We start from the raw sequence: 23,039 nt of genomic DNA, 5'->3' as shown, positions 1-23,039 counted from the left end.
TGGGAGTTGTAGGCCAAAACACCTGGGGACCCACAGGTCGAGAACCACTGCTCCAAACTACCAACATACACTGCTCCCAGACATAATGGGATTAATCGTCAGTTATGGGGAGCATCTGATTGTGGAGGGGGGAGGAAAGCCTTCCTTAATATTTTTGTAAATGCATGCCAGTTCTCAAACTTATATAAAGGGAAAAATGCACAGAAGCCTGATTTAGAAGTGAACATTTTAATACATACAAATCTCAATTCAAGGGGAGAATTACACTTTTGAAAAAAGCCTCAAAAATTAGTGTTTCCACAGGCAAAATTCTGCTGGGTTAAATATAGCAGGGATGAATGTCCTAACATCATAACATCATACCATTTGTTTTGTGCAATGGATGGGTGGGGGAGTTGGAGACAGAAAGGGGGAGGGAGGGGAGGGAGGGATACAATATGGTGACAGTGATGAGCGCTTTTATTGATCTTCTTCCCACCCCTCATACTATCACTGTCTCCAAACTCCCTCCATGATTTCCAGCGGCAAAGAACAGACTAATACATCACCAAGTTTGTTTTCCATTTACAAATGTACTCTTGATAACATTTTGCTTTGATACTGGCAAGTGGTAGTGGAGTAAGCAATCTTTTTTAAGGGTATGCCATGGGCTCACAGTTGGTACTCACAGGTCACCTTCCTATTTCTCATACTTCAAAACCCTACACAGTCACAGAACAGAAGGCCTGTCCCCAAATGTCATCCTACTCATAATGTGGACGAAATGATGGGACACAGCAGATGTTGTTATTGGAGCATATGTGGAAGTGGTGTGATAGAGTTGTCTCTAATTAAATATAACACACCCCCCCCCCCCCAAAAAAATATCTGAAAGCAGATAAAGTCAGCCCTCCACATTAACTGGGGCTAGGGGCATATCACCCCCACAACCATAGAAAAACCACAAATGAAAAAAATATTTGCCTGAGAGAACACCTAAGAAATTCTAGGTACTCTAGTGCCACTCTGTGGTTAATTTCGGCCAGAAGCTGACCACAGAACAACTTTGGAGGACTTCCAAATGTCTAGAGAAATCATAGAATGTGAAGAGATCATATGTGCCATCCAGGAAAAACACAATCAAAGCACCTCTGACAGATCGCCATCCAGCCTCTAAGAGTCTCCAGAGAATGAGGCTTTTAGGTCATTGGGTGCAACTCTATGGACAGAGTTTGCCATCGAGTCTTGCTGAACGACCTAGAGATTCTTAGTGAGAAAATATGAGTCAAATCTGATAAAGTGAAACCCACAAATGTGGAGGACCAACTGTATAAATATATACAAAATGAGCAACAATACTTCCTGACTATTCCACTGAAAGCTCCTTTTGATTTTTTTTATTAAACTTGAATTAAAAATGAAACCTATTGCCTATTTTCAATCCACCCTTCAAAGCAGTTTCTCTTCACAGAGGAAAAGAGTATAAGCAATACAAAATCCAGACATACTGAAGTGAGAGCTACAAGGATTATATATCATGGCATCACAGCATGTGTGCGAAAATGTGACTACCATGTCCCATTGTTGCGGGGGGAAGGCAGTGTTCTTTGTGCATCCACACAAAATATGCAACCAGGCCCAGTCACCAACCAAAATGTACACATCACCGGCTTTGATTGTACGCCCATGTCAAGCCAGACAGGCAAAACAAGAAGTCAGCAAACCTTATATACGGGGAATTTCACTTAACTCACACTGGCACACTGCATCTGCATCTTGCTTGCACACACACACACGCCACTTCATTGGAATGACAAACGCCACACTCACCTACACAATACATGAAGTCAAACACTTCCAAGGCTCTGGTCCTATTTGAGAAAGTTGCATGGAATTAAATGCAGGATGTGCAGGATTTTGCTTGTACACACAGTACACATTTATAGGACTTCATTCAAAGCATACTTGCACACATAAATCTTCCCTTCCTGGTCTCCTTAGCTGCTTGTGTGAAACTATGGGTGGGTGGGAACTCCTTTGCCATTTCTCTTCCTATGTTTGATTTTCCAGATATTTTGGACTTCATCTCTGAGAAATCGTCAGCAGAGCCAAAAATATCTAGGTCAAATATTTCCCATTCCATGCACTGCTCCTTATAGCCAAACTTTATCACATACTAGATGTTTGCTCCCTTCAGTATTCAAAGATCTGAAACAGTAGGAAAGGTCCTATTCAGAGCCCTTCTGGAACCTGGCGCATGTAAGGCAGAGGTTCCCAACTTCTGGGCCTCCAGGTGTTTTCGACTTCAACTCCCAGAAATCCCAGCCAGCTTACCAGCTGTTAGGAAGTGTGGGAGCTGAAGTCCAAAACACCTGGAGGCCCAAAGGTTGGGAACCACTGATGTAAGGAGATATGAAATAGCTGCTGTCTATGCACAGGAATGCTCTTTGACAATTCATGGGGGGCTATTTTTCAAGAGTCCGCCCAACCCTATTTGTTGATATATTGAGTTGGAAGCATACTGTAGAATTACACTGGAGAACCTATAGAAGCCCACAAACATTCTTGTGGGTGGGGAGGATAGATTGTTTTGGAGCATGGGTAAATGAAACTCTGGATATTGAGTTGGTAGATAGGGAGGCCACACAGTGCAAATAAAAGAAGGCCTACTCAACTTTTTTTGTTATTCTGATGCAAATGCTCTTGGACTCAAATATCCCTGGTTCAAATTCATCTGTGGATAGATTGGGCACCTACTCTTATGATGGATATTTCGCACGGTGCGTTACTTGTTAACACACAATAGTGTCTTATATCAACAGTGGTACTTTTTATGATTTTCTTTCTGACAGCCTCATCAATCTCTAGGTCATCCAGCACAACTTTACAGTCAATGTCCAATGGATGCTAAAGATAGAGCCATGCTGAAGGAACTAAGATCCTCAGAGAGGTGTCATTTCAGGTGAAAAGTGGGTCTTTTTATTCACAATTTCCCTATTTAGAATAATAAAATCATAGAGTTGGAAGAGACCTCGTGAGCCATCCAGTCCAACCCCTTGCCAAGAAGCAGGAAAATCGCATGCACTTCTGCAGGAGCCTTGTATCCCTAATCCCAGGGAAAGTGATTAGGGCCACAGCAACCTTTAGTAAGGTCTTCTTCATATGGAACACTGTAATATAGGGCAGGAGAGCAGGGGGATGATGGATTATGTGAAGCAACTCCCTGTTTTCTCTAGCCCTGGACGGCATCACCCATGCTTGTGGAGGGATCAAATTACCACGCTTGCATCTTAATTCCCATTAATTAAGAAAGAAGAAATCCTCCTTTTTCTTTTCAATGGCATGTTCCTACACATCACGCTGGCTGAATCATGCTTCCAGAGCTGGAGCAGTTATGCTGGTAGGATACCCACCCACCCCTGGCTCTTTCCCAATCATTCCCATCTTTCCCCCTTAGCAACATTCTCAATTTTTAAAACTATAGCACATCTTTACAGACACACTACTATGCTTCAGTTGTTTTTAAACTGAAGGGAAGTCAGAGGATTACTACTGGTTGGACACATGAAGCGCATACTAAAAGTGAGGCCACTTGAGTGTAGATTCCAAACTAACTTCTTGGAGTGTAGGCTGCACAGAAGGCCTGTTTATAGGTTGCTATTGTTTGCCTTCAACTGCCATATATACTCATGTATAAGTCAACCCCATGTATAAAATTGGGACTAAAAATTAAAATTTTGATATGACCCATGGAAAAGTCGAGGGTCATTCCATGAAGAGGGCCAAGGACGTCACTCACATTTCCTCACCTAGGCATTCAAAAAGGCCAGAAATGGCACCATGGCAGAGAGAGTAGAGGAACTCAGTGCTTCTCCCAGAATAGAATAAGCACATTTTTTCACCACGCTACACTAACTCAGAGAAGGGATGGTTCCTTGTTTTATAAGAGTTAACATTCAGTACTCACTTTGACATGTGGATAAGACAACCCTGCTTTTTGGGTTGATTTTTAAACTAAAAATTCAAGACTTATAGGTGAGTACATTGGGTAGTTTCTGAATTATGGAAATTTCAAGACAATTCCATCACAGGTTTTTCTTGGCAAGATTTGTTCAGAGGGGGGTTGCCCTTGCCTTTTTCTGAGGCTGAGAGAATGGCAGAGCGGGATATGCACCTTGGTCTCCACAGTTCTAGCGCAATGCTCAAACCACAACACTACACTGGTTCTTGCCTGTTTACAGGACCCCTCTTTAATCAGTGCTGCCTACATAGGCATCACTAGCTGCCAAAGACAGCACCAGACAGGTTTCCTGTCCTGTATTTACCCTCCTATGCACCAGTCAGTGTTTTGGGGTCAGCACTTCGGAAGGAGCTGGAAAGTGCCATGTCCAAAGTGAATCGCCAACTAGTCCTATTCCCAATTTCACCATGTTTCTCCCCTTTTTGCCTCTGGATTGAAAATGCTTCATGGGCCAAATTTCTCTCTAGTTCATATAGCCACTAATCTTCAAAACCTAGTGTAAAGAGATATCAGGTTTTCCAGAATACTGAACACAGAAATCTCCCAGAATGCCACCATGGCATGCTTCATCAGCCTTCCATACTACACCATTATAGTACAAAGCCTCATATCTGCCAAGCTTCATCCTAGGGATTTCCAGTTTGTCGTCTCCCTCACCAGACAACAAATACCAGCAGGGTGCTACAGGATGCAGCCATGGCAGTTTGAATGTAATCACAATTCACCTAATTTTGAAAGTAACCAGAATCTGATCGGATTAGTACTTAGATGGGAGGCAACCAAAGACAATTCTACCTGCAACACTGAAGGGCCATAACTGCCAGTCAAGACATGCTTTGGCATAAGGCAGCTTCCTATGCTCCTGAGCTCCATTATGCAAGATCTTAGCAAGGAGACAGCAGGAACTTTGGATCCATATTGTCTAACCTGGAAAAAACTTAGTTTGGACTCCAACTCACAGCACATGTTGCCTGCAGCAACATAAAGCCATGGATGGGTTGAAGGGGTCTATGTGGCCCAATCCATGGGAAACTGACTACCCCTTCCTTTGCCTCTGTGTACATGCCTTCAAATCTCCAGTTGATTTAAGGCAACCCCATTAATTTCATAAGGTTTTCTTAGGCAATGAATGCTAAGATGGGGTTTTCATTTTCTCCCCTCAGAAGTACATAGAGTCTTGCTTATCCAACCTTCACTCATCCAATGTTTGTATTATTCAACGCCATCTACCTCCCTCCTGGATCCACAGTTGTTCCTCTAGGCAGCAATGCGCAGCAGGACAACATGCCCAACAACAACTTAAGTGCAGTCACGCTTCCAAACAAGTGGCAGACTTCTTGTAAAACATGTTTTGGTGCTTAATTCTTTGAAGGAGGGAAACAAAATATATATATATAGGTGCTTGGGGGGGGGGGGTCATTCATAAGTCACCCACAACACAGTGGCCAGAGCAAGATCACTATTAGTGTACCTCCCATCAATGTGACATCAGCAAGCCTGCACAAGGTCACAACAGTTACTAAAGTTTTATGGTACTTTCAGGACTCTTTAGTCCCACTGAAGCCCGTGATCTCTCTCCCATGACCCCAAATTTGCCTTCTCCAAGCAGCCACTCTTGGCCATGTAGGACTATGACTTGCCTCTCCTTTATAAAAGGAACAATTGGCCTGATCTTTTTCCTCTTGCTGTAATTGAAATGTGCAGAAAACCTGAAAAACCAGTTTGAATGAGCCCAGAGCAGGAAACAAATATAGTGAACGTTCACATTTGCATCTTTGAGCTGCATGCAGCACTGGAGCTAACAAACTGCCCCTGTTGCTTAAAAAGGTTGTGTCAGTCTTCATTTTCAAGAACATCCCTTCTCCACCAAATGCACTTAAGAATCAGCTATGGGCAAATCAGAACCAGGAAAAGAAGACAGTAACTGGTTACTGCTTCTTAGGAAAGACGAAAGGAATGTTTTTGGAAGACAGAAAAGATGAAAGCATGTTTCTGAGGGCCAAACTAGATGATAACATGCATACCTTTCATTTATTGAGCTTTGCTTTGTGGATGATTGATTACTGAAAGATAAAACTAAGTTGAATTGATAGGTCTGATGGCCAAAACACATTATCTCTGAGGAAATCCCAACACAGAAGAGAAAAGGTTTCCTTAAGAGGGAATGCCCATCCTACTTAAGGTCTAGTTTGACCCTCAGCTATTGGACAGACAGAAATGTGGATGTTCAGAGTGGCAAGGCCCCTGCTAGAACAGAGAAATTGTACCATTTGCAGCTACCCAGTCCCCACACTTCAAGTCAGTCAGCCCACTAGTCAGTCACTCAGTCACTCCTTCCGCTCTCTCTCTCTCCCTCCCACCTCTCTCTCATCAAACAGAAAGTTATAATACTGTACAGGTCTAGTGAACACATGGACATCTCCATTTCAGTCTACACTTGGTGCATCTGATAACCAAGATGTTCTTTTCACACCTTGTACCACATTGCCTTTGTACCGCCTTCTTTGGGGTCTATCTCACCCAACTGCTTTCCTTCTTCCTGTTATGTAGTCCTCTCCCTTGTGTCTTTTCACACAAAGGTGGAATGCTCCTTCATGAAAGGTGCAGTGGGGAGGTCCTGTTTTTGTGTGCAGCGGTCCAAGGAGCTGGAGCTGCGGAGAGGGATCATGCAACGCTCTGAGGGCTTCCCCTGCCCCATCATCCCCCAGCAGCAGAGCACTCGCAGGAACTCCTTCCTCATGTCCTTGCTGCGGAGGGTGTAGATGAGCGGATTGATGGCTGAATTGAGGGTAGCGAAGGCAAAGAAGTATTTCGCCTTGTAAAGGATGGGGCATGATTTCCTGGCACAAGAGGCATCCACCAGGAGAATGATGAAGGCTGGCAGCCAGCAGATGATGAAAGCTCCCAGGACAAAGGTGACTGTCCTGAGCAAGGACACTGTTTGGGAGCCGGCCATCTCAGCATGGCTGGAGCGAACAATGCGGTAGATCCGGACATAGAGGATCACAATGGAGAAGAGGATGATGGTGAAGATCAAGACCACAAAGAGGATGTACTGTTTGGAGTAAAGAGGGAGGACAGTGGAGCATTTGTCCAGGTCAGCCATGCAGTTCCAACCAAGAATGGGTAGCCCACCAATGGCAGCTGAAATGACCCAACAGGCCCCAATCAGGAACACCATCCGGCAATTCTTGTCACTGCTATAGACCTTCATCTTGGTGATAGCCACATGTCGTTCTATGGCAATGGCCAACAAGCTGAAGACTGAGGCAGCCAGTGTGGCAAAGGCAGTGCCCTCCCGCACAAACCACTGGACTGGGGTGAGGCGGAAAGTGGCTGGGCCTGAAAGGACAACGTTGGCAATGAAGGCCGAGCCAGCCAGCAGGTCCGAAAAGGCCAGGTTGCCAATGAAGATGAACATTGCCGAGTGAAACTTCTTGTTCCTCCAAACAGAGATAAGCACCAGCAGGTTCTCCAAGATGATGAAGCAGCAAAGTGCAATAATGGCGACAGTGGTGGTAGGGAGGGAAGGGGACCCGTCATTCTCCAGCTTATCCTTGGTGTAGTTGTAGTGCTCTAAGATCTTCGACGTGTCGAAGTAGAACTGGTAGATACTCCCCATGGCTTGGTCACACTTCCCCAATACTGGTTACAGTGAGGCCCATGTGAGGATGCCTGTGTTAGGATCCCATCTGATTTTCAGTCATTTGGTGCAAGAGGGACAGCACAGCGACTTAGTGGGATCTGGAGATGGTAAAGAAGACACAAAAAACACAGGTTAAAAACTAGGACTGAAAAACAAGGGAGGGAAAAAGGAGGGCTATTTTATAAAAGTATATATTTATCACAGGAGATAGTCAAATGTTCTAAGAATATTCAATACTCTGGAAAGTTTCTTTAAAAAGTAACTCAATCATGCCACCCGTTATAGTATGGTAATTTGTTTTTGTTGCTGGTTGCAATCTTATGAAAGTCTCTCACTTCTTCACTTTTGTGATGCTTTTTAACCTTTTCAAACTTGGAAGTGAAAAGAATAGTATACAACATTTAAATTACTTGAAGCTTTCTTTAAAAATAATATTTACAAGTCATTACAGCATTACTAATTGTAACAATAAAGGAACTTCTTCTTTATGGAATGAGACTTGTTCTGATCTCTATCTGAAAGCATCCTCTTTTAATTCCAAAATCCAGTTAAAAGATAAAGCTCCACCAGATGGCAGAAAGTGAGCCTAGAAACGCCACATTCAAAGATAAGCACCTTGATATTGACTCAGGTGGCTTAAAGAGCACCTTGTCAAAGACTTCTTACACTTAAGTAAGATGTATTGCAATGCTATTGAAATTATAAATATCCCATATCTGAAATAATTGGAACTAGAACTGCTCTGGATTTTTAAAAGGTACCCAAGTCTAAACATGAAATTGTATTTCATATCCACCTTGTAAACATAGCTGGTGGTAATTTTATACAATACTAGCTGTGCCTGGCCACGCGTTGCTGTGGCGAAGTATGGCGGTATGGGAAATAAAGTATTGAGGAATTGTTGGTCGTTATGGTAAAGGGTAAAGGTTTTTCCCTGACATTAAGTCTTGTCATGTCTGACTCTGGGGGTTGGTGCTTATCTCCATTTCTAAGCCGAAGAGCTGGTGTTGTCCATAGACTCCTCCAAGGTCATGTGGCATGACTGCATGGAGCGCCGTTACCTTCCCGCCAGAGCAGTACCTATTGTTTTCAAACTTCAGGGTTGGCAGAAGCTGGGGCTAACAGTGGGGGCTCTCTCCACTCCCCCAATTCAAACTTGAGACCTTTCGGTCCAGAAGTTCAGCAACTCAGTGCTTTAATACGCTGTGCCATCAGGGGATATTATTTGCTAAAGCTTGTGAATATACAATATTTCTTATTGTTCTTTTTTTGTCTGTTGGAGGCAAATATGAATGCTGCAATTAGGTGAAATGATTAGCATGTAATGGCCTTGCAGCTTTAAAGCCTGGGTGCTTCCTCCCTGAGGGAATTTTTTGTTGGGAGGTGTTAGCTGGCCCTGATTATTTCCTGTCTGGAATTCCCTTGTTTTCAGAGTTGTGTTCTTTGCGATATTTTATGTGTTTCTACTGTCTGTGTAGATGAAGAAGTACCCATATGCAGTGCCTGAGTGCACACAGTCAATTAAAAAAAGTCTGTGGCCCTCTGAAATCAGAGGATTTTCCAGACTTTGGTGATGGGAATACTTTGTTGGGAGGTGTTAGCTGGCCCTGATTATTTCCTGTCTGGAATTCCCCTGTTTTCAGAGTGTTGTTCTTTATTTAGTGTTCTGATTTTAGAGATTGTATTGTTCTGTTTTATTATACCACAGTAATTTTTATATATTCTGATTTTACTGTTTTTGAATACTTGGAACCAGATTGTATTCATTTTCATGGTTCACAGCAACACAATAATAATAATAATAATAATAATAATAATGACTTTGGTAATATACACTGCTTCACTCCCTTCTCAGCTTCCTTTCTGGAAGAATAGTCTCCTGGGAGGTGTTAGCTGGCCCTGATTGTTTCCTTTCTGGAATTCCCAATTTCCCGGGTTTCAGAGTGTCGCTTTTTATTTACTGTCCTGGTTTTAGAGATTATATTGTTCTGTATTATTATACCACAGTAATTATTTCATATTACAGTAGAATCTCACTTATCCCACATTCGTTTATCCAATGTTCTGGATTATCCAACGCAGTCTGCCTTTTAGTAGTCAATGTTTTCGTAGTCAGTGTTTTAAATTCATTGTGATGTTTTGGTGCTAAATTTGTAAATACAGTAATTACTACATAGCATTACTGCGCATTGAACTACTTTTTCTGTCAAATTTGTTGTATAACATGATGTTTGGTGCTTAATTTGTATAATGATTACCTAATTTGATGTTTAATTGGCTTTTCCTGAATCCCTTCTTATTATCCAACATATTCACTTATCCAACGTCCTGCCGGCCTGTTTATGTTGGATAAGTGAGACTCTACTGTATATTTATAATCTTATATTATATGCTTAGAACTGGATTATATGAGGCCCCTTCTACCCAGCTGTATAAAATGCACACTGAAGTGGATTATATGGCAGTGTGGAGTCACGATAACCCAGTGGAAAGCAGATAATATAAGATTATAAATGGGTAATATAGCTGTGTGGAAGGGCTTTGAGTATACACTGCCATAAAATCCAGTGCAAATTAGATAATCTGTGGAAGAGGCCTAAGTGAGGCATAACTCTGCCTGTCCCCTGGGCTGAGTGGGTTGCTAGGAGACCAAGTGGGCAGAGCTTAGCCTTCTAACTGGCAGGAATTGGATAGAAACAATTATTCCTCTCCCTCTAATAAGGACTTTATTTTTCTTTTCTTTTTGTTGTCAGAACCTAGGGGCAAGGATGGTGGATTGTGCTGCCAAATTTCTAGGTTCTGGGGCTTGTACTTTTATTGCTTAGCAGCCTGGGGGGATTTCATTACTCTTTTATATATATAGATGTTGAATAATGTTGTGTATGAAACAAAATTGAGTACTCTGAAGAATCAGAAAGCAAAGGTATCACTATTTCAGCCACCCATGTGGACAATCTGTGAAGTGAATACAGTGAACCCTTGAGCTCCATGAGTTCTGCATTCACAGATTTAACCAATCATGGCTCAGACACATTCCCCAAAAACATTCCAAAAAGCAATTCCTGATTTTGCCATACACTGAGCGCTAAGTAGGCACTCTGTACTGTAGCCTCTTGCCATTTTTTAGATTGGCAGGATCTTTCCAGCACTCATTTGAGCTGTTCACCGATTTATATAAGGGGCACCATTTTACTGTGCATTATGTACTAGGAACCGTCCAGTTCCTCAGATATTCTGGAACCAAAACTCCTAGCAATCCTAACCAGAATAGCCAATGCCAAGGAAAGCTGGGAGTTGCAGCCCCACAACATTTAGCACACTGCTTCTTAAACTGTGGATCCAACCCCAAATGGCAACAATAAATGTTTTTGAATGCCACCTAGTAACTGTTTTAGACATTTATGCAAATCTGCGGTGTGATGTTTACCTTGGACTCTGCAGAAGATTCTTCAGCTTTACTTCATAAAAAGGAAAATCAATCCATTCAGCAAGCCTTGCAACGGCTGATTAGTTATCAGTAAATGTTTGATTTATATACCTATTTTATATACCTATATACCCAAAGTCATGTAAACATTACTCTGGCTGGAAGGGGTGGCGAGTGGAAATGTTTAAGAAATCCTGATATAAAGGACCAGGAAATACCCACCCAAGTGTTAAACAAAATGCTACTTCAACACTATGACTAAGAGCTGCTAGTGAGCAGTGTTTGGGATGATTCCCAGCTGGGCTATAACTAAAAAATAGTTTAAATGCTAGACTGAACCAAACCTGAGAGCTCAGAAAAGTTTTTGGATCATAGCTCTCCCCCCAGGGAGATCAGATTAGCCCCTACTCTGTCTACATTCCACAAAGACTTGAGGACATGAATGTTTAAATGTGCCTTTGTTTCCTAAGTTATTACTGTCCAGTCCTAACTGTTTACAGCCCTGATTCCATCACTTTACTCCCACTCCTGACCCTACTGTCCTGCGTTTTGGACATGCCCTGCCCCTCTCTTGCAATTTTAATAGTCCCACTTCTTAGTATTGATGTTCACTGATGTTTTTATGTTGTCTTATTCTATTGCTTAACTGTTTTAATCATATTGTTGCTGTGTTTTAATTTGTATTTGTTACTTGATTTTAGGGCTTGGTCCCCATGTAAACTGCCCTGAGTCCCTTCGGGGAGATGGAGGTGAGTTATAAAAATAAAGCTATTATTATTATTATTATTATTATTATTATTATTATTATTATTATTATTATTATTATTATTATTATGACACAGCAAACAAGACAGACATGCTGGATTTCATATCACAAAATCACAAGTCGAACACTTCCCAAGTGTCTAGGACTGTGTGATGTATTTTCGGATGATGCACGCAGATCCCAGCAGGGTGGCTTTTTGCAGTTGGGAGATCGTAATTTTGTCAATGTCTATTGTTTCCAAATGCCGGCTGAGATCTTTTGGCATGGCACCCAATGTGCCCATCACCACTGGGACCACCTGCACTGGTTTCTGCCAGAGTCTTTGAAGTTCAATCTTGAGGTCCTGATAGCGGCTGAGTTTTTCCTGTTGTTTTTCGTCAATGCGACTGTCACCTGGGATGGCGACATCAATGATCCAAACCTTTTTCTTTTCCACAACTGTGATGTCTGGTGTGTTGTGTTCCAGAACTTTGTCAGTCTGGATTCGGAAGTCCCACAGTATCTTTGCGTGCTCATTTTCCAATACTTTTGCAGGTTTGTGATCCAAAACCAAGGTCACCGCAACATCTGTTATAGAACTCCAAAATGCCGATGACAATGTAGTCTGTGCGCATTCAGAAGAAGACCTACAAGCCACTCTAAACACCTTCGCAGAAGCATACGAAAAGCTCGGCCTCTCACGTCGAGAAAACCAAAGTACTCTTCCAACAGGCAGAGGCGGTCCAACCATAAGGCGAACTAGGCACTCGCCTGTGGCGCCATCGCCCCGGGGGCGCCATCGTCCTGGGAGGAGGGTGCCACTCTCCGTCTCCTTCTCCTTCGGACCTCCCGATGCCCGTGCTGGGCCTTCCAGCCGGCGCGGGCCCACCTTCGCACCACGTGAGCCCACCTTTGGGGCCTTCAGAGATTGTGAGGTCTGTGGGCACTTGGAAGCTAGGTATGTGGGGTTTATATATCTGTAGAAGGTCCAGGGTGGGAGAAAGAACTCTTCTTTGAAGCAGGTGTGAATGTTGTAATTAATCACCTTGATTAGCATTTAATGGCCCCGTGGCTTCAAAGCCTGGCTTCTTCTTGCCTGGGAGAATATTTTTTAGGAGGTGTTAGCTGTCCCTGATTGTTTACTGTCTGGATTTCTTCTGTTTTCAGTGTTGTTCTTTATTTATTGTCCTGATTTTAGAGTTTTTTTTTTAATACTGAGGGCTATCTGGGTTATCTAAGTCCACACTGCTCTATATCCCTGTTCAATATTTAGTGCTAATTTTGCAAATACAGTAGAGTCTCACTTATCCAACATAAACGGGCTGGCAGAACGTTGGATAAGTGAATATGTTGGATCATAAGGAGTGATTAAGGAAAAGCCTATTAAACATCAAATTAGGTTATGATTTTACAAATTAAGCATCAAAACATCATGTTATACAACAAATTTGACAGAAAAAGTAGTTCAATACGTAGTATTGCTATGTAGTAATTACTGTATTTATGAATTTAGCACCAAAATATCACAATGTATTGAAAACATTGACTACAGAAATGTGTTGGATAATCCAGAACGTTGGATAAGTGAATGTTGGATAAGTGAGACTCTACTGTATAGTAATTCCTACATAACATTACCATGTATTGAACTGCTTTTTCTATTGATTTGTTGTAAAACATGATGTTTTGGTGCTTAATTTGTAAAATCATAATGTAATTTGATGTTTAATAGGCTTTTCCTTAATCCTTCCTTATTATCCAACATTTTCGCTTATCCAACGCTTTTATTTTTCAGTGATTGGTTTTTTTGGGGGGGGGGGCAAAATTCTTTTCGCCTACACTTGAAAAATACCTAGGGCCGGCTCTGCCAACAGGCACCAGCTAATCCCTCTGCAATGCCAGGAATATAGCTTAATGGTGTAACATTAGAAAATGTTGACCATTTCCGCTACCTTGGCAGCCACCTCTCCACAAAAGTCAACATCGACACTGAAATACAACACCGCCTGAGCTCTGCGAGTGCAGCATTTTTCCATATGAAGCAGAGAGTGTTTGATGACCAGGACATCCGTAGAGATACCAAGGTGCTTGTTTATAAAGCCATTGTCCTCCCAACCCTGCTCTACCCCTGCGAAACGTGGACGGTCTACAGACATCACACCCAACTCCTGGGGCGTTTCCATCAGCGTTACCTCAGAAAAAAATTCCTGCAAATCTCTTGGGACAAATGTCAGCATGCTTGAGGAAGCAAAGACCACCAGCATTGAAGCGATGCTCCTATGCCATCAACTTCGCTGGACTGGCCACGTTGTCCGAATGCCCGATCACCATCTCCCAAAGCAGCTACTCTACTCCGAACTCAAGAACGGGAAACGGAATGTTGGTGGACAGGAAAAGAGATTTCAAGATGGGCTTAAAGCCAACCTTAAAAACTGTGGCATAGACACTGAGAACTGGGAAGCCCTGGCCCTTGACCTTCTAATTGGAGGTCAGCTGTGACCAACAGTGCTGCGGAGTTCGAAGAGACACGAATGGAGGGCTTAAGGGAGAAACATGCCAAGAGGAAGGCCCATCAAGCCAACCCTGACTGAAACCGCCTTCCACCTGGAAACCTCACTGCGGGAGAACATGCAGATCAAGAATAGGTCTCTTCAGCCATCTACGGATCCATCCCCAAGATAGCGAAGACGGAGGACCATCATCCTCGAACTACGAGGGATCGCCTAAGTAAGTAATGAGTAACTCCATGGGACAGCTCTATTGCCTTTGGCAGGGAGGTGGTAGCTGGCAAGCTGTCGATTTTCTCTTGGGGAAAAGCAGCTCCTAACCAGATGAAATGTCAGCTTGTTAGCTCCAAACACAGTAATATCAGGTGATACTCAATGTAAAATTTCCATGCAAACTGCCAACACCCCCCATTTTGCCAATATTCATTTTGCTAATCTCTCTGCCATTGTGACTGAGTGATTGAGCGGGTGAGCAATACAAATACATATTATAAACCTCATAGATGGGCGAGCCCCAAATCGTAAACGGCAAAGAGGGGATCATATTATTGTTTATTTATTTACTTTTAATAATTTAGGACAAAGAGATAGGGAGAAAAAACAAAAGAAAGGAAAAGAACAAATCACAAACACACAAACATACAAATAAAGTGACATAGCTCACCAAGCATCACAACTCCATGATTCTATGGAAATGGTTGGCCCTATTCACAAATGATTACAATCTATCCCTTTAGTTGTATTAATCAAGGTAAAAGTTGAGACCCCAAATATTTGCTGATAAAATGGCGAGGTCTCAGATCTCAACAATGACTGGCAAATCATTGTATAATGCAAATTTAATCCCATTGCACCAGCAGCAGGCATGAAGGGCGATTGGTCAACTAGGTATACCACCAGCTTTCCATTTATTTTGCAAGAATATTATTTAATTGCATTTCAACAAACCAACAGTAGGGTTGTACCTGGGATTTGAGTACATACAACCATTTTTTAAGTAACAGTAGCACTAGTATTTCTATCTTGTTACCTCTCTCCCAAAGGACACTCAAAACTCAGACCATATTCATGGAGTGAATCTAAATATCCTGAAGCTATCAGATCCTATCTATCTTGGAAGCTAAGCAGGGTCAGCCCTGCTTAGTAGTTAGATGGGGACACCAGGTTCTGTCGGCTGTACTTTAGAGGAAGGTAATGGCAAACGGGAGCCCCCCGTGGCACAGCGGGTTATTTATTTATTTATTTACAGTATTTATATTCCGCCCTTCTCACCCCGAAGGGGACTCAGGGCGGATCACATTGCACACATATAAGGCAAACATTCAATGCCTTAACATAGAACAAAGACAGAGACAAACGCAGGCTCCAAGCTGGCCTCGAACTCATGACCTCTTGGTCAGAGTGATTTGCTGCAGCTGGCAGTTGGCTGCTCACCAGCCTGGCCCTGTTAAACTGCTGAGCTGCTGAACATGCTGACCAAAAGGCTGGCAGTTCAAATCCAGAGAGTGCTGTGAGCTTCCACTATTAGCCCCAGCTTCTTCCAACCTAGCAGTTCAAAAACATGCAAATGTGAATAGATCACATGATTCCCGCTTCTGCGGGAAGGTAACAGCGCTCCATGCAGTCATGCCAGCTACATGACCTTGGAGGTGTCTATGGACAATGCTGGCTCTTTGGCTTAGAAGGGGAGATGAGCACCAACCCACCGAGTCAGACACGACTAAACTTAATGTCAGGAGAAAACCTTTACCTTTAATGGCAAACCTAGGAGAACCTTAGGAAATTAATGAAACTGCCATAGTCAACAGGCAACTTAAAGGAACATATATACACAGACAAACACACACACACACACCCTTGCTTGCTATATATTATAGTGTAAGAGAAATGGAGAGAGGTAGCCTTAGATCTCTTTACAACTTACAATAAGATTCTCAATTTTTGGCAGTTCATGCCAAATCTTAACACACTTACCTTGGAGTAAGCCACACTGAACTCAATACTTCTAAATAGATAGTCTCTAAGCTACTTTTCAGGGATGGCAGAAAGAGTATTCTTCAGTGAATTTTCCTTTTCTTCTGTTGTTTTGTTTTCCCATCTGACACAGAGCCTGCTGGCTATTCTGGCTGTGTTAATACCCCAGAGGAGTTAAGAGGCTTAACCTGACCATCAGTTAATTGTCTTGAGAGATGCTTTAACGTGGGATGGGTGAAGGGAATGACAGAAGTATTGTATCTCTTCTTTGTAAATCAATTAACAACCCTTCATTCATTGCATTTAATCCTGGATCCAACTGCTCATCAATACATTCAGAATGTGGTGCAAACTGTTACTTCTACCTAAAAGGTAAAGTTGTTGAAAATAATTTTTCACAAGTATTATTGACAAGTCTTTGTTACTGTTGTTTTATGAGGACTTTCAGTGTCCCTCTCCTGGTGTTTTCTTGGCAGGATTTGTTCCAAGGAGATTTGTTACTGCCTTCCCTGAAATTGAGCAGCTTGCTCAGAGTAACAGAGTGAATTTTCATGGCTGAGCAGGGATTCGAAACCTAGTCTCCCAGAGCCTGGTTTTGCATTCGCACCACTACACCACACTGGCTACCTTTTAAAAGCCTGCTAAGGTAAAAAAAGGAGCCCCCAGTGGTGCAGTGGGTTAAACTGCTGTACTGCTGAACTTGCTGACGGAGAGGTTGACGGTTCGAATCCGGGGAGTGGGGTGAGCTCCCGCTGTTAGTCCCAGCTTCTGCCAACCTAGCAGTTCGAAAACATGCAAATGTGAGTAGATCAATAGGTACTGCTTCTGTGGGAAGGTAACGATGCCAGTCACACGACCTAGGAGGTGTCTACAGACAACGCTGGCTTAGAAATTGAGATGAGCACCAATCCACCAAGTCGGACACAACTAGACTTAATGACAGGGGAAAACCTTTAGGTAAGATAAAGGTAAAGGTTTCCCCCTGACATTAAGTTCTAGTCATGTCTACTCACATTTGCATGTTTTCAAACTGCTAGGTTGGCAAAAGCTGAGGCTAACAGCGGGAGCTCACCCCGCTCCCCAGATTCGAACCGCTCACCTGTCGGTCAGCAAGTTCAGCAGCTCAGCTGTTTAACCCACTGCACCACCAGGAGCTCCTATCTAAGGTAAAAAAAGCTCTCAAAACCTTGCACATCCTTGTAATAGAATGCTAATGGTAACCAAGGTGCTTCTGCAGCTTGAGGTGGGAGAATAGTCAAAGCGATTTTTAATGGCATTTCTTGGATTTTAACTTCTGCATCCACCCAAAAACGTAGCCACCTTGTCTCAATTTGCCATGCTTTATTACTTCATAGAATCATAGGATTATAGAGTTGGAAGGGACCCCAACAGTCCTTCAGTCCAACCCACTTCTGCCATGCAGGATCACAATGAAAGCCCTTGAGAGATAGCCATCTAGGCTATGCTTAATATCATCCAGAGAAGATGTCCAAGGAAGCATATTCCACTGCCAAACGGTTCTTACCATCATTATTTATTTTTATTTACTATATTCATATAGTGCTTTGCTCATCCCTGGGGGGACTCAAAGCGGTTTACAACATATTAATGGCAAAATTCAATGCCAAACATACATATAAAAACCAAATCATAATATCAAACAATAACATATAAGTTCTTACTATTAGGTGGAATCTCTTTTACTACAATGTGAATCCATTGCTTTGTAACCACAGACTTCGCTGGTCAGCGAATGAGCTTGGGGTCCATAGTGCACAGTAATATTACAATGATTTCACTTTAACGGCCAGGACTTTGCCCAACTGAATCCTGGGATTTACAGTATAGGGAGGGGAAGAAAGAATTCTTGTCCAGTATTTGCCACACTAAAAAATCCTGAGATTTCATGGCATGCAGCCATGGCAATTAAAGTGAAATTATAGTGCTATAACTCTCTTTATGAACCTATTATAAATTTATGATCATCTAAGGAGGGCCTTCTCTCTGTCCCACCACCTGCTCAAGCACGTTTGGTGAAAACAAAGGAGAGGGCCTTTTCAGTGGCTGCTCCCAGACTTCGTAACTCCTTCTGGAAAGAGACCAGCATAGCCCCATCCTTGCTAGCCTTCCGCAAGCAGGTGAAGACCTTATTCTGCCAGCAGGCATTTGGGGAAGGATGAGGGGCACACTCATTAGATATGATCTCACAAATATTCCCAGTGAATATGCAGTGGAGGTGAAGAATAGATTTCAGGGACTAGATTTAATAAATAGAGTCCCAGAAGAACTATGGACAGAAGTCCACAACATTGTTCAGGAGGCAGCAACAAAGTACGTCCCAAAGAAAAATAAAACCAAGGCAAGATGGTTTGTTGAGACATTGGAATTAGCCAACTCTCCTGGGCTTCAGGAAAGCCTTAAAGACATGGTTGTGCACGCAAGCTTTTAATGAATGAGAACATGGACTTTACATGACCTGTACGAAGACTTGAGGATTCTGGATGAATGGATTTTAATCTTGGACATTCTTAAAATTTTATATAATGTGTTTTTATTTTGTAATGGTATCTGTTTTATATGAAGTGTTGTTTTGTAGATTGTTTTATATGAATTGTTGTTTTTACATTGTTTTTAGGCATTGAATTTTTGCCATTTACTGTAAGCCGCTTTGAGTCTCCTCGGAGAGAAAGGCGGGGTAAAAGTGATGTAAATAAATAAATAAATAAATAAATAGCCCAAAGAAGGAAGGCGAAAGGAAACAGCGATCGGGGGAGATACGCCCAATTAAATGCACAATTCCAGAGGTTAGCCAGGAGAGACAAGGAATTATTTCTGAACAAGCAATGCATGGAAGTGGAAGAAGATAATAAGATAGGAAGGACAAGAGATTTCTTCCAGAAAATCAGAAACATCGGAGGCAAATTTCAGGCAAAAATGGGCATGATCCAAAACGAAGATGGCAGGGACCTAACAGAAGCTGAAGAGATCAAGAATAGGTGGCGAGAATATACAGAAGATCTGTATAGGAAGGATAATAATATAGAGGATAGCTTTGATGGTGTGGTGAGTGAATTAGAACCAGACATCCTGAGGAGTGAGGTTGAATGGGCCTTAAGAAGCATTGCCAACAAGAAGGCAGCAGAAGACGACGGGATCCCAGCTGAGCTGTTTAAAATCTGGGAAGGTGATGCTGTCAAGGTGATGCATGCCATATGCCAGCAAATATGGAAAACACAAGATTGGCCATCAGATTGAAAAAATAAATTTATATCCCCATACCCAAAAAGGGAAACAGTAAAGAATGCTCAAACTTCCATACAGTGGCACTTATTTCCCATGCCAGTAAGGTAATGCTCAAGATCCTGCAAGGCAGAGTCCAGCAATCAGGGCCGGCCCCACTATAGAGGCACCTGACGCCGCCGCCTCGGGCGCAGGCCCGGGGGGGCGCCGTCAGGCTGGGCGGGAGGCGGGGCACCGCCCTGACGGTGCCCCGCCTCCCGCCCAGTGCGCCCTGGCCCGTCTGGCCTTTTCTAGCTGGCCAGACTGCAGCGGAGGTCCCTGGAGGCCGCAATCGCGGCCTGCAGGGACCTCCGCTGCAGTCTGGGCAGCTAGAAAAGGCCAGACGGGCGAGCAGGAGTAGCGTGGGAGGCGGAGCCAGCTCTGACGCCGCCCCCCCCGCCCAGCGTGCCTTGGCCCTGCCTCCCACGCAGCGTGGGAGGCGGGGCCAGGGCACGCTGGGTGGGGGGGGCAGAGCTGGCCCCGCCTCCCACGCTACTCCCGCTCGCCCGTCTGGCCTTTTCTAGCAGGCCAGACTGCAGCGGAGGTCCCTGCAGGCCGCAATCGCGGCCTGCAGGGACCTCCGCTGCAGTCTGGCCAGCTAGAAAAGGCCAGACGGGCGAGCGGGAGTAGCGTGGGAGGCGGAGCCAGCTCTGGCGCCGCCCCCCCGCCCAGCGTGCCCTGGCCCCGCCTCCCACGCTGCGTGGGAGGCAGGGCCAAGGCACGCTGGGCGGGGGGGCCAGAGTTGGCCCCGCCTCCCACGCTACTCCCGCTCGCCCGTCTGGCCTTTTCTAGCTGGCCAGACTGCAGCGGAGGTCCCTTCAGGCCGCAATCGCGGCCTGGAGGGACCTCCGCTGCAGTCTGGCCTGCTAGAAAAGGCCAGACGGGCGAGCGGGAGTAGCGTGGGAGGCGGGGCCAACTCTGGCGCCGCCCCCCCGCCCAGCGTGCCCTGGCCCCGCCTCCCACGCTGCGTGGGAGGCGGGGCCAGGGCACGCTGGGTGGGGGGCGGGGCCAACTCTGGCGCTGCCCCCCCGCCCAGCGTGCCCTGGCCCCGCCTCCCACGCAGCGTGGGAGGCGGGGCCAGGGCACGCTGGGCGGGGCCAGGGCGCGGGAGGCAGGGCCGGTGGCGGGGGCGCTTTTCAGCACCCCCGCTTCACATTAAAAAGTATCTCCGGCCGGCCCTGCCAGCAATACATGGAGCGAGAGTTGCCAGATGTCCAAGCTGGGTTCAGAAAAGGCAGAGGAACCAGAGACCAAATTGCCAATATCCGCTGGATAATGGAGGAAGCCAGGGAGTTTCAGAAAGACATCTACTTCTGCTTTATTGACTATTCTAAAGCCTTCGACTGTGTGGATCATAATAAACTATGGCATGTTCTTGGTGGTATGGGAATACCAAGTCACCTTGTCTGTCTTCTGAGAAATCTGTATAAAGACCAAGTAGCCACAGTAAGAACAGATCACCGAACAACAGACTGGTTCAAGATTGGGAAAGGAGTGCGGCAGGGCTGCATACTTTCACCCTCCCTATTCAACTTGTATGCAGAACACATCATGCAACGTGCGGGGCTTGAGGAATCCAAGTCCGGAGTTAAAATTGCTGGAAGAAACATTAACAACCTTAGGTATGCAGACGATACCACTCTGATGGCCGAAAGCGAGGAGGAGCTGAGAAGCCTTATCACCAAGGTGAAAGAAGAAAGTGCAAAAGCTGGGTTGCAGTTAAACGTCAAGAAAACCAAGATCATGGCAACTACACCTATTGATAACTGGCAAATAGAGGGAGAAAACGTGGAGGCAGGGACAGACTTTATATTTCTAGGTGTGAAGATCACTGCAGATTCAGACTACAGCCAGGAAATCAGAAGACGTTTACTTCTTGGGAGGAGAGCAATGGCCAACCTTGACAAAATAGTGAAGAGCAGAGACATCACACTGGCAACGAAGGTCCACATAGTCAAAGCAATGGTATTCCCCATAGTAACCTATGGATGCGAGAGCTGAACCATAAGGAAGGCTGAGCGAAGGAAGATAGACGCTTTTGAACTCTGGTGCTGGAGGAAAATCCTGAGTGCCTTGGACCGCAAGAAGATCCAACCAGTCCATCTTCCAGGAAATAATGCCCGGCTGCTCACTGGAGGGAAGGATATTAGAGGCAAAGCTGAAGTATTTTGGCCACATCATGAGGAGAAAGGAAAGCTTGGAAAAGATCACGATGCTGGGGAAAATGGAAGGATAGAATCATAGAATCATAGAATAGTAGAGTTGGAAGAGACCTCATGGGCCATCTAGTCCAACCCCCTGCCAAGAAGCAGGAAATCGCATTCAAAGCACCCCCGACAGATGGCCATCCAGCCTCTGTTTAAAAGCCTCCAAAGAAGGAGCCTCCACCACAGTCTGGGGGAGAGAGTTCCACTGCCGAACAGCCCTCACAGTGAGGAAGTTCTTCCTGATGTTCAGGTGGAGTCTCCTTTCCTGTAGTTTGAAGCCATTGTTCCATGTCCTAGTCTGCAGGGCAGCAGAAAACAAGCTTGTTCCCTCCTCCCTATGGCTTCCCCTCACATATTTGTACATGGCTATCATGTCTCCTCTCAGCCTTCTCTTCTGCAGGCTAAACATGCCCAGTTCTTTAAGCCTCTCCTCATAGGGCTTGTTCTCCAGACCTTTGGTCATTTTAGTTGCCCTCCTCTGGACGCTCTCCAGCTTGTCAACATCTCCCTTCAACTGTGGTGCCCAAAATTGGACACAGTATTCCAGGTGTGGTCTGACCAAGGCAGAGTAGAGGGGGAGCATGACTTCCCTGGATCTAGACGCTATTCCCCTATTGATGCAGGCCAAAATCCCGTTGGCTTTCTTAGCAGCCGCATCACATTGCTGGCTCATGTTTAACTTGTTGTCCACAAGGACTCCAAGATCTTTTTCACGTGTACTGCTGTCTAGCCAGGCTTCTCCCATTCTGTATCTTTGCATTCCATTTTTTCTGCCGAAGTGAAGTATCATGCATTTGTCCCTGTTGAACTTCATTTTGTTAGTTTCGGCCCATCTCTCTAGTCTGTCAAGATCGTTTTGAATTCTGCTCCTTTCTTCTTTCTAGGTATGGGCCTGTGGAGGTTTACTTCCAGTCAATCCCACAGCCATCCCGATTCTTCGGCACCTTGGGTTAGTTTGGATTTTTTTGTGGGGGGGAGGGGGAATGGACTGAAGAGACTGGATGTCATCCCGGAAAGCCTGGGGTTGGGGGTGAGAACAGAAATCTGGGAGTCAATGGTTTTTAACTGGAAATTTTTAAATATTGTTTAAATTTAATCCTGTTTTAATGTTTGCATATTTGTATGCTGATGCTTTTATGTGAAGCTGCTTTGAGTTTCCTGCAGGAGAGGGAAAGCAGGGTATAAATATAATAATAATAATAATAATAATAATAATAATAATAATAATAATCCCCCCCACAGGTGCCACCTTGA

General features: G+C 44.3%; 1 protein-coding gene across 2 annotated transcripts in view; it reads right to left on the bottom strand.

The window, feature by feature from the left end:
• Positions 1 to 212: 212 nt before the first annotated feature.
• The window catches only part of s1pr2 (sphingosine-1-phosphate receptor 2), a 101,179-nt gene continuing 78,352 nt past the window's right edge, over positions 213 to 23,039 (bottom strand). Inside the window, exons 1-2 of one of the 2 annotated variants that reach the window (XM_062971327.1) lie at positions 16,300 to 16,898; positions 213 to 7,744 (exon numbers count right to left, since the gene is read on the bottom strand). In XM_062971327.1, the coding sequence (XP_062827397.1) occupies positions 6,570 to 7,622 (1,053 nt within the window). In that variant the 5' untranslated portion in view covers positions 7,623 to 7,744; positions 16,300 to 16,898 and the 3' untranslated portion in view covers positions 213 to 6,569. Of the gene's footprint in view, positions 7,745 to 16,299; positions 16,899 to 23,039 lie in introns of those variants that run through there. The other variant, XM_062971326.1, reaches the window with a different exon arrangement.

This window comes from Anolis carolinensis, chromosome 2, assembly GCF_035594765.1.
Source record: "Anolis carolinensis isolate JA03-04 chromosome 2, rAnoCar3.1.pri, whole genome shotgun sequence".
Lineage (NCBI taxonomy): Eukaryota > Metazoa > Chordata > Lepidosauria > Squamata > Dactyloidae > Anolis > Anolis carolinensis.
Note: the sequence above shows the minus strand (reverse complement) of the source record. Positions and strands in the feature narration are given on the sequence as shown.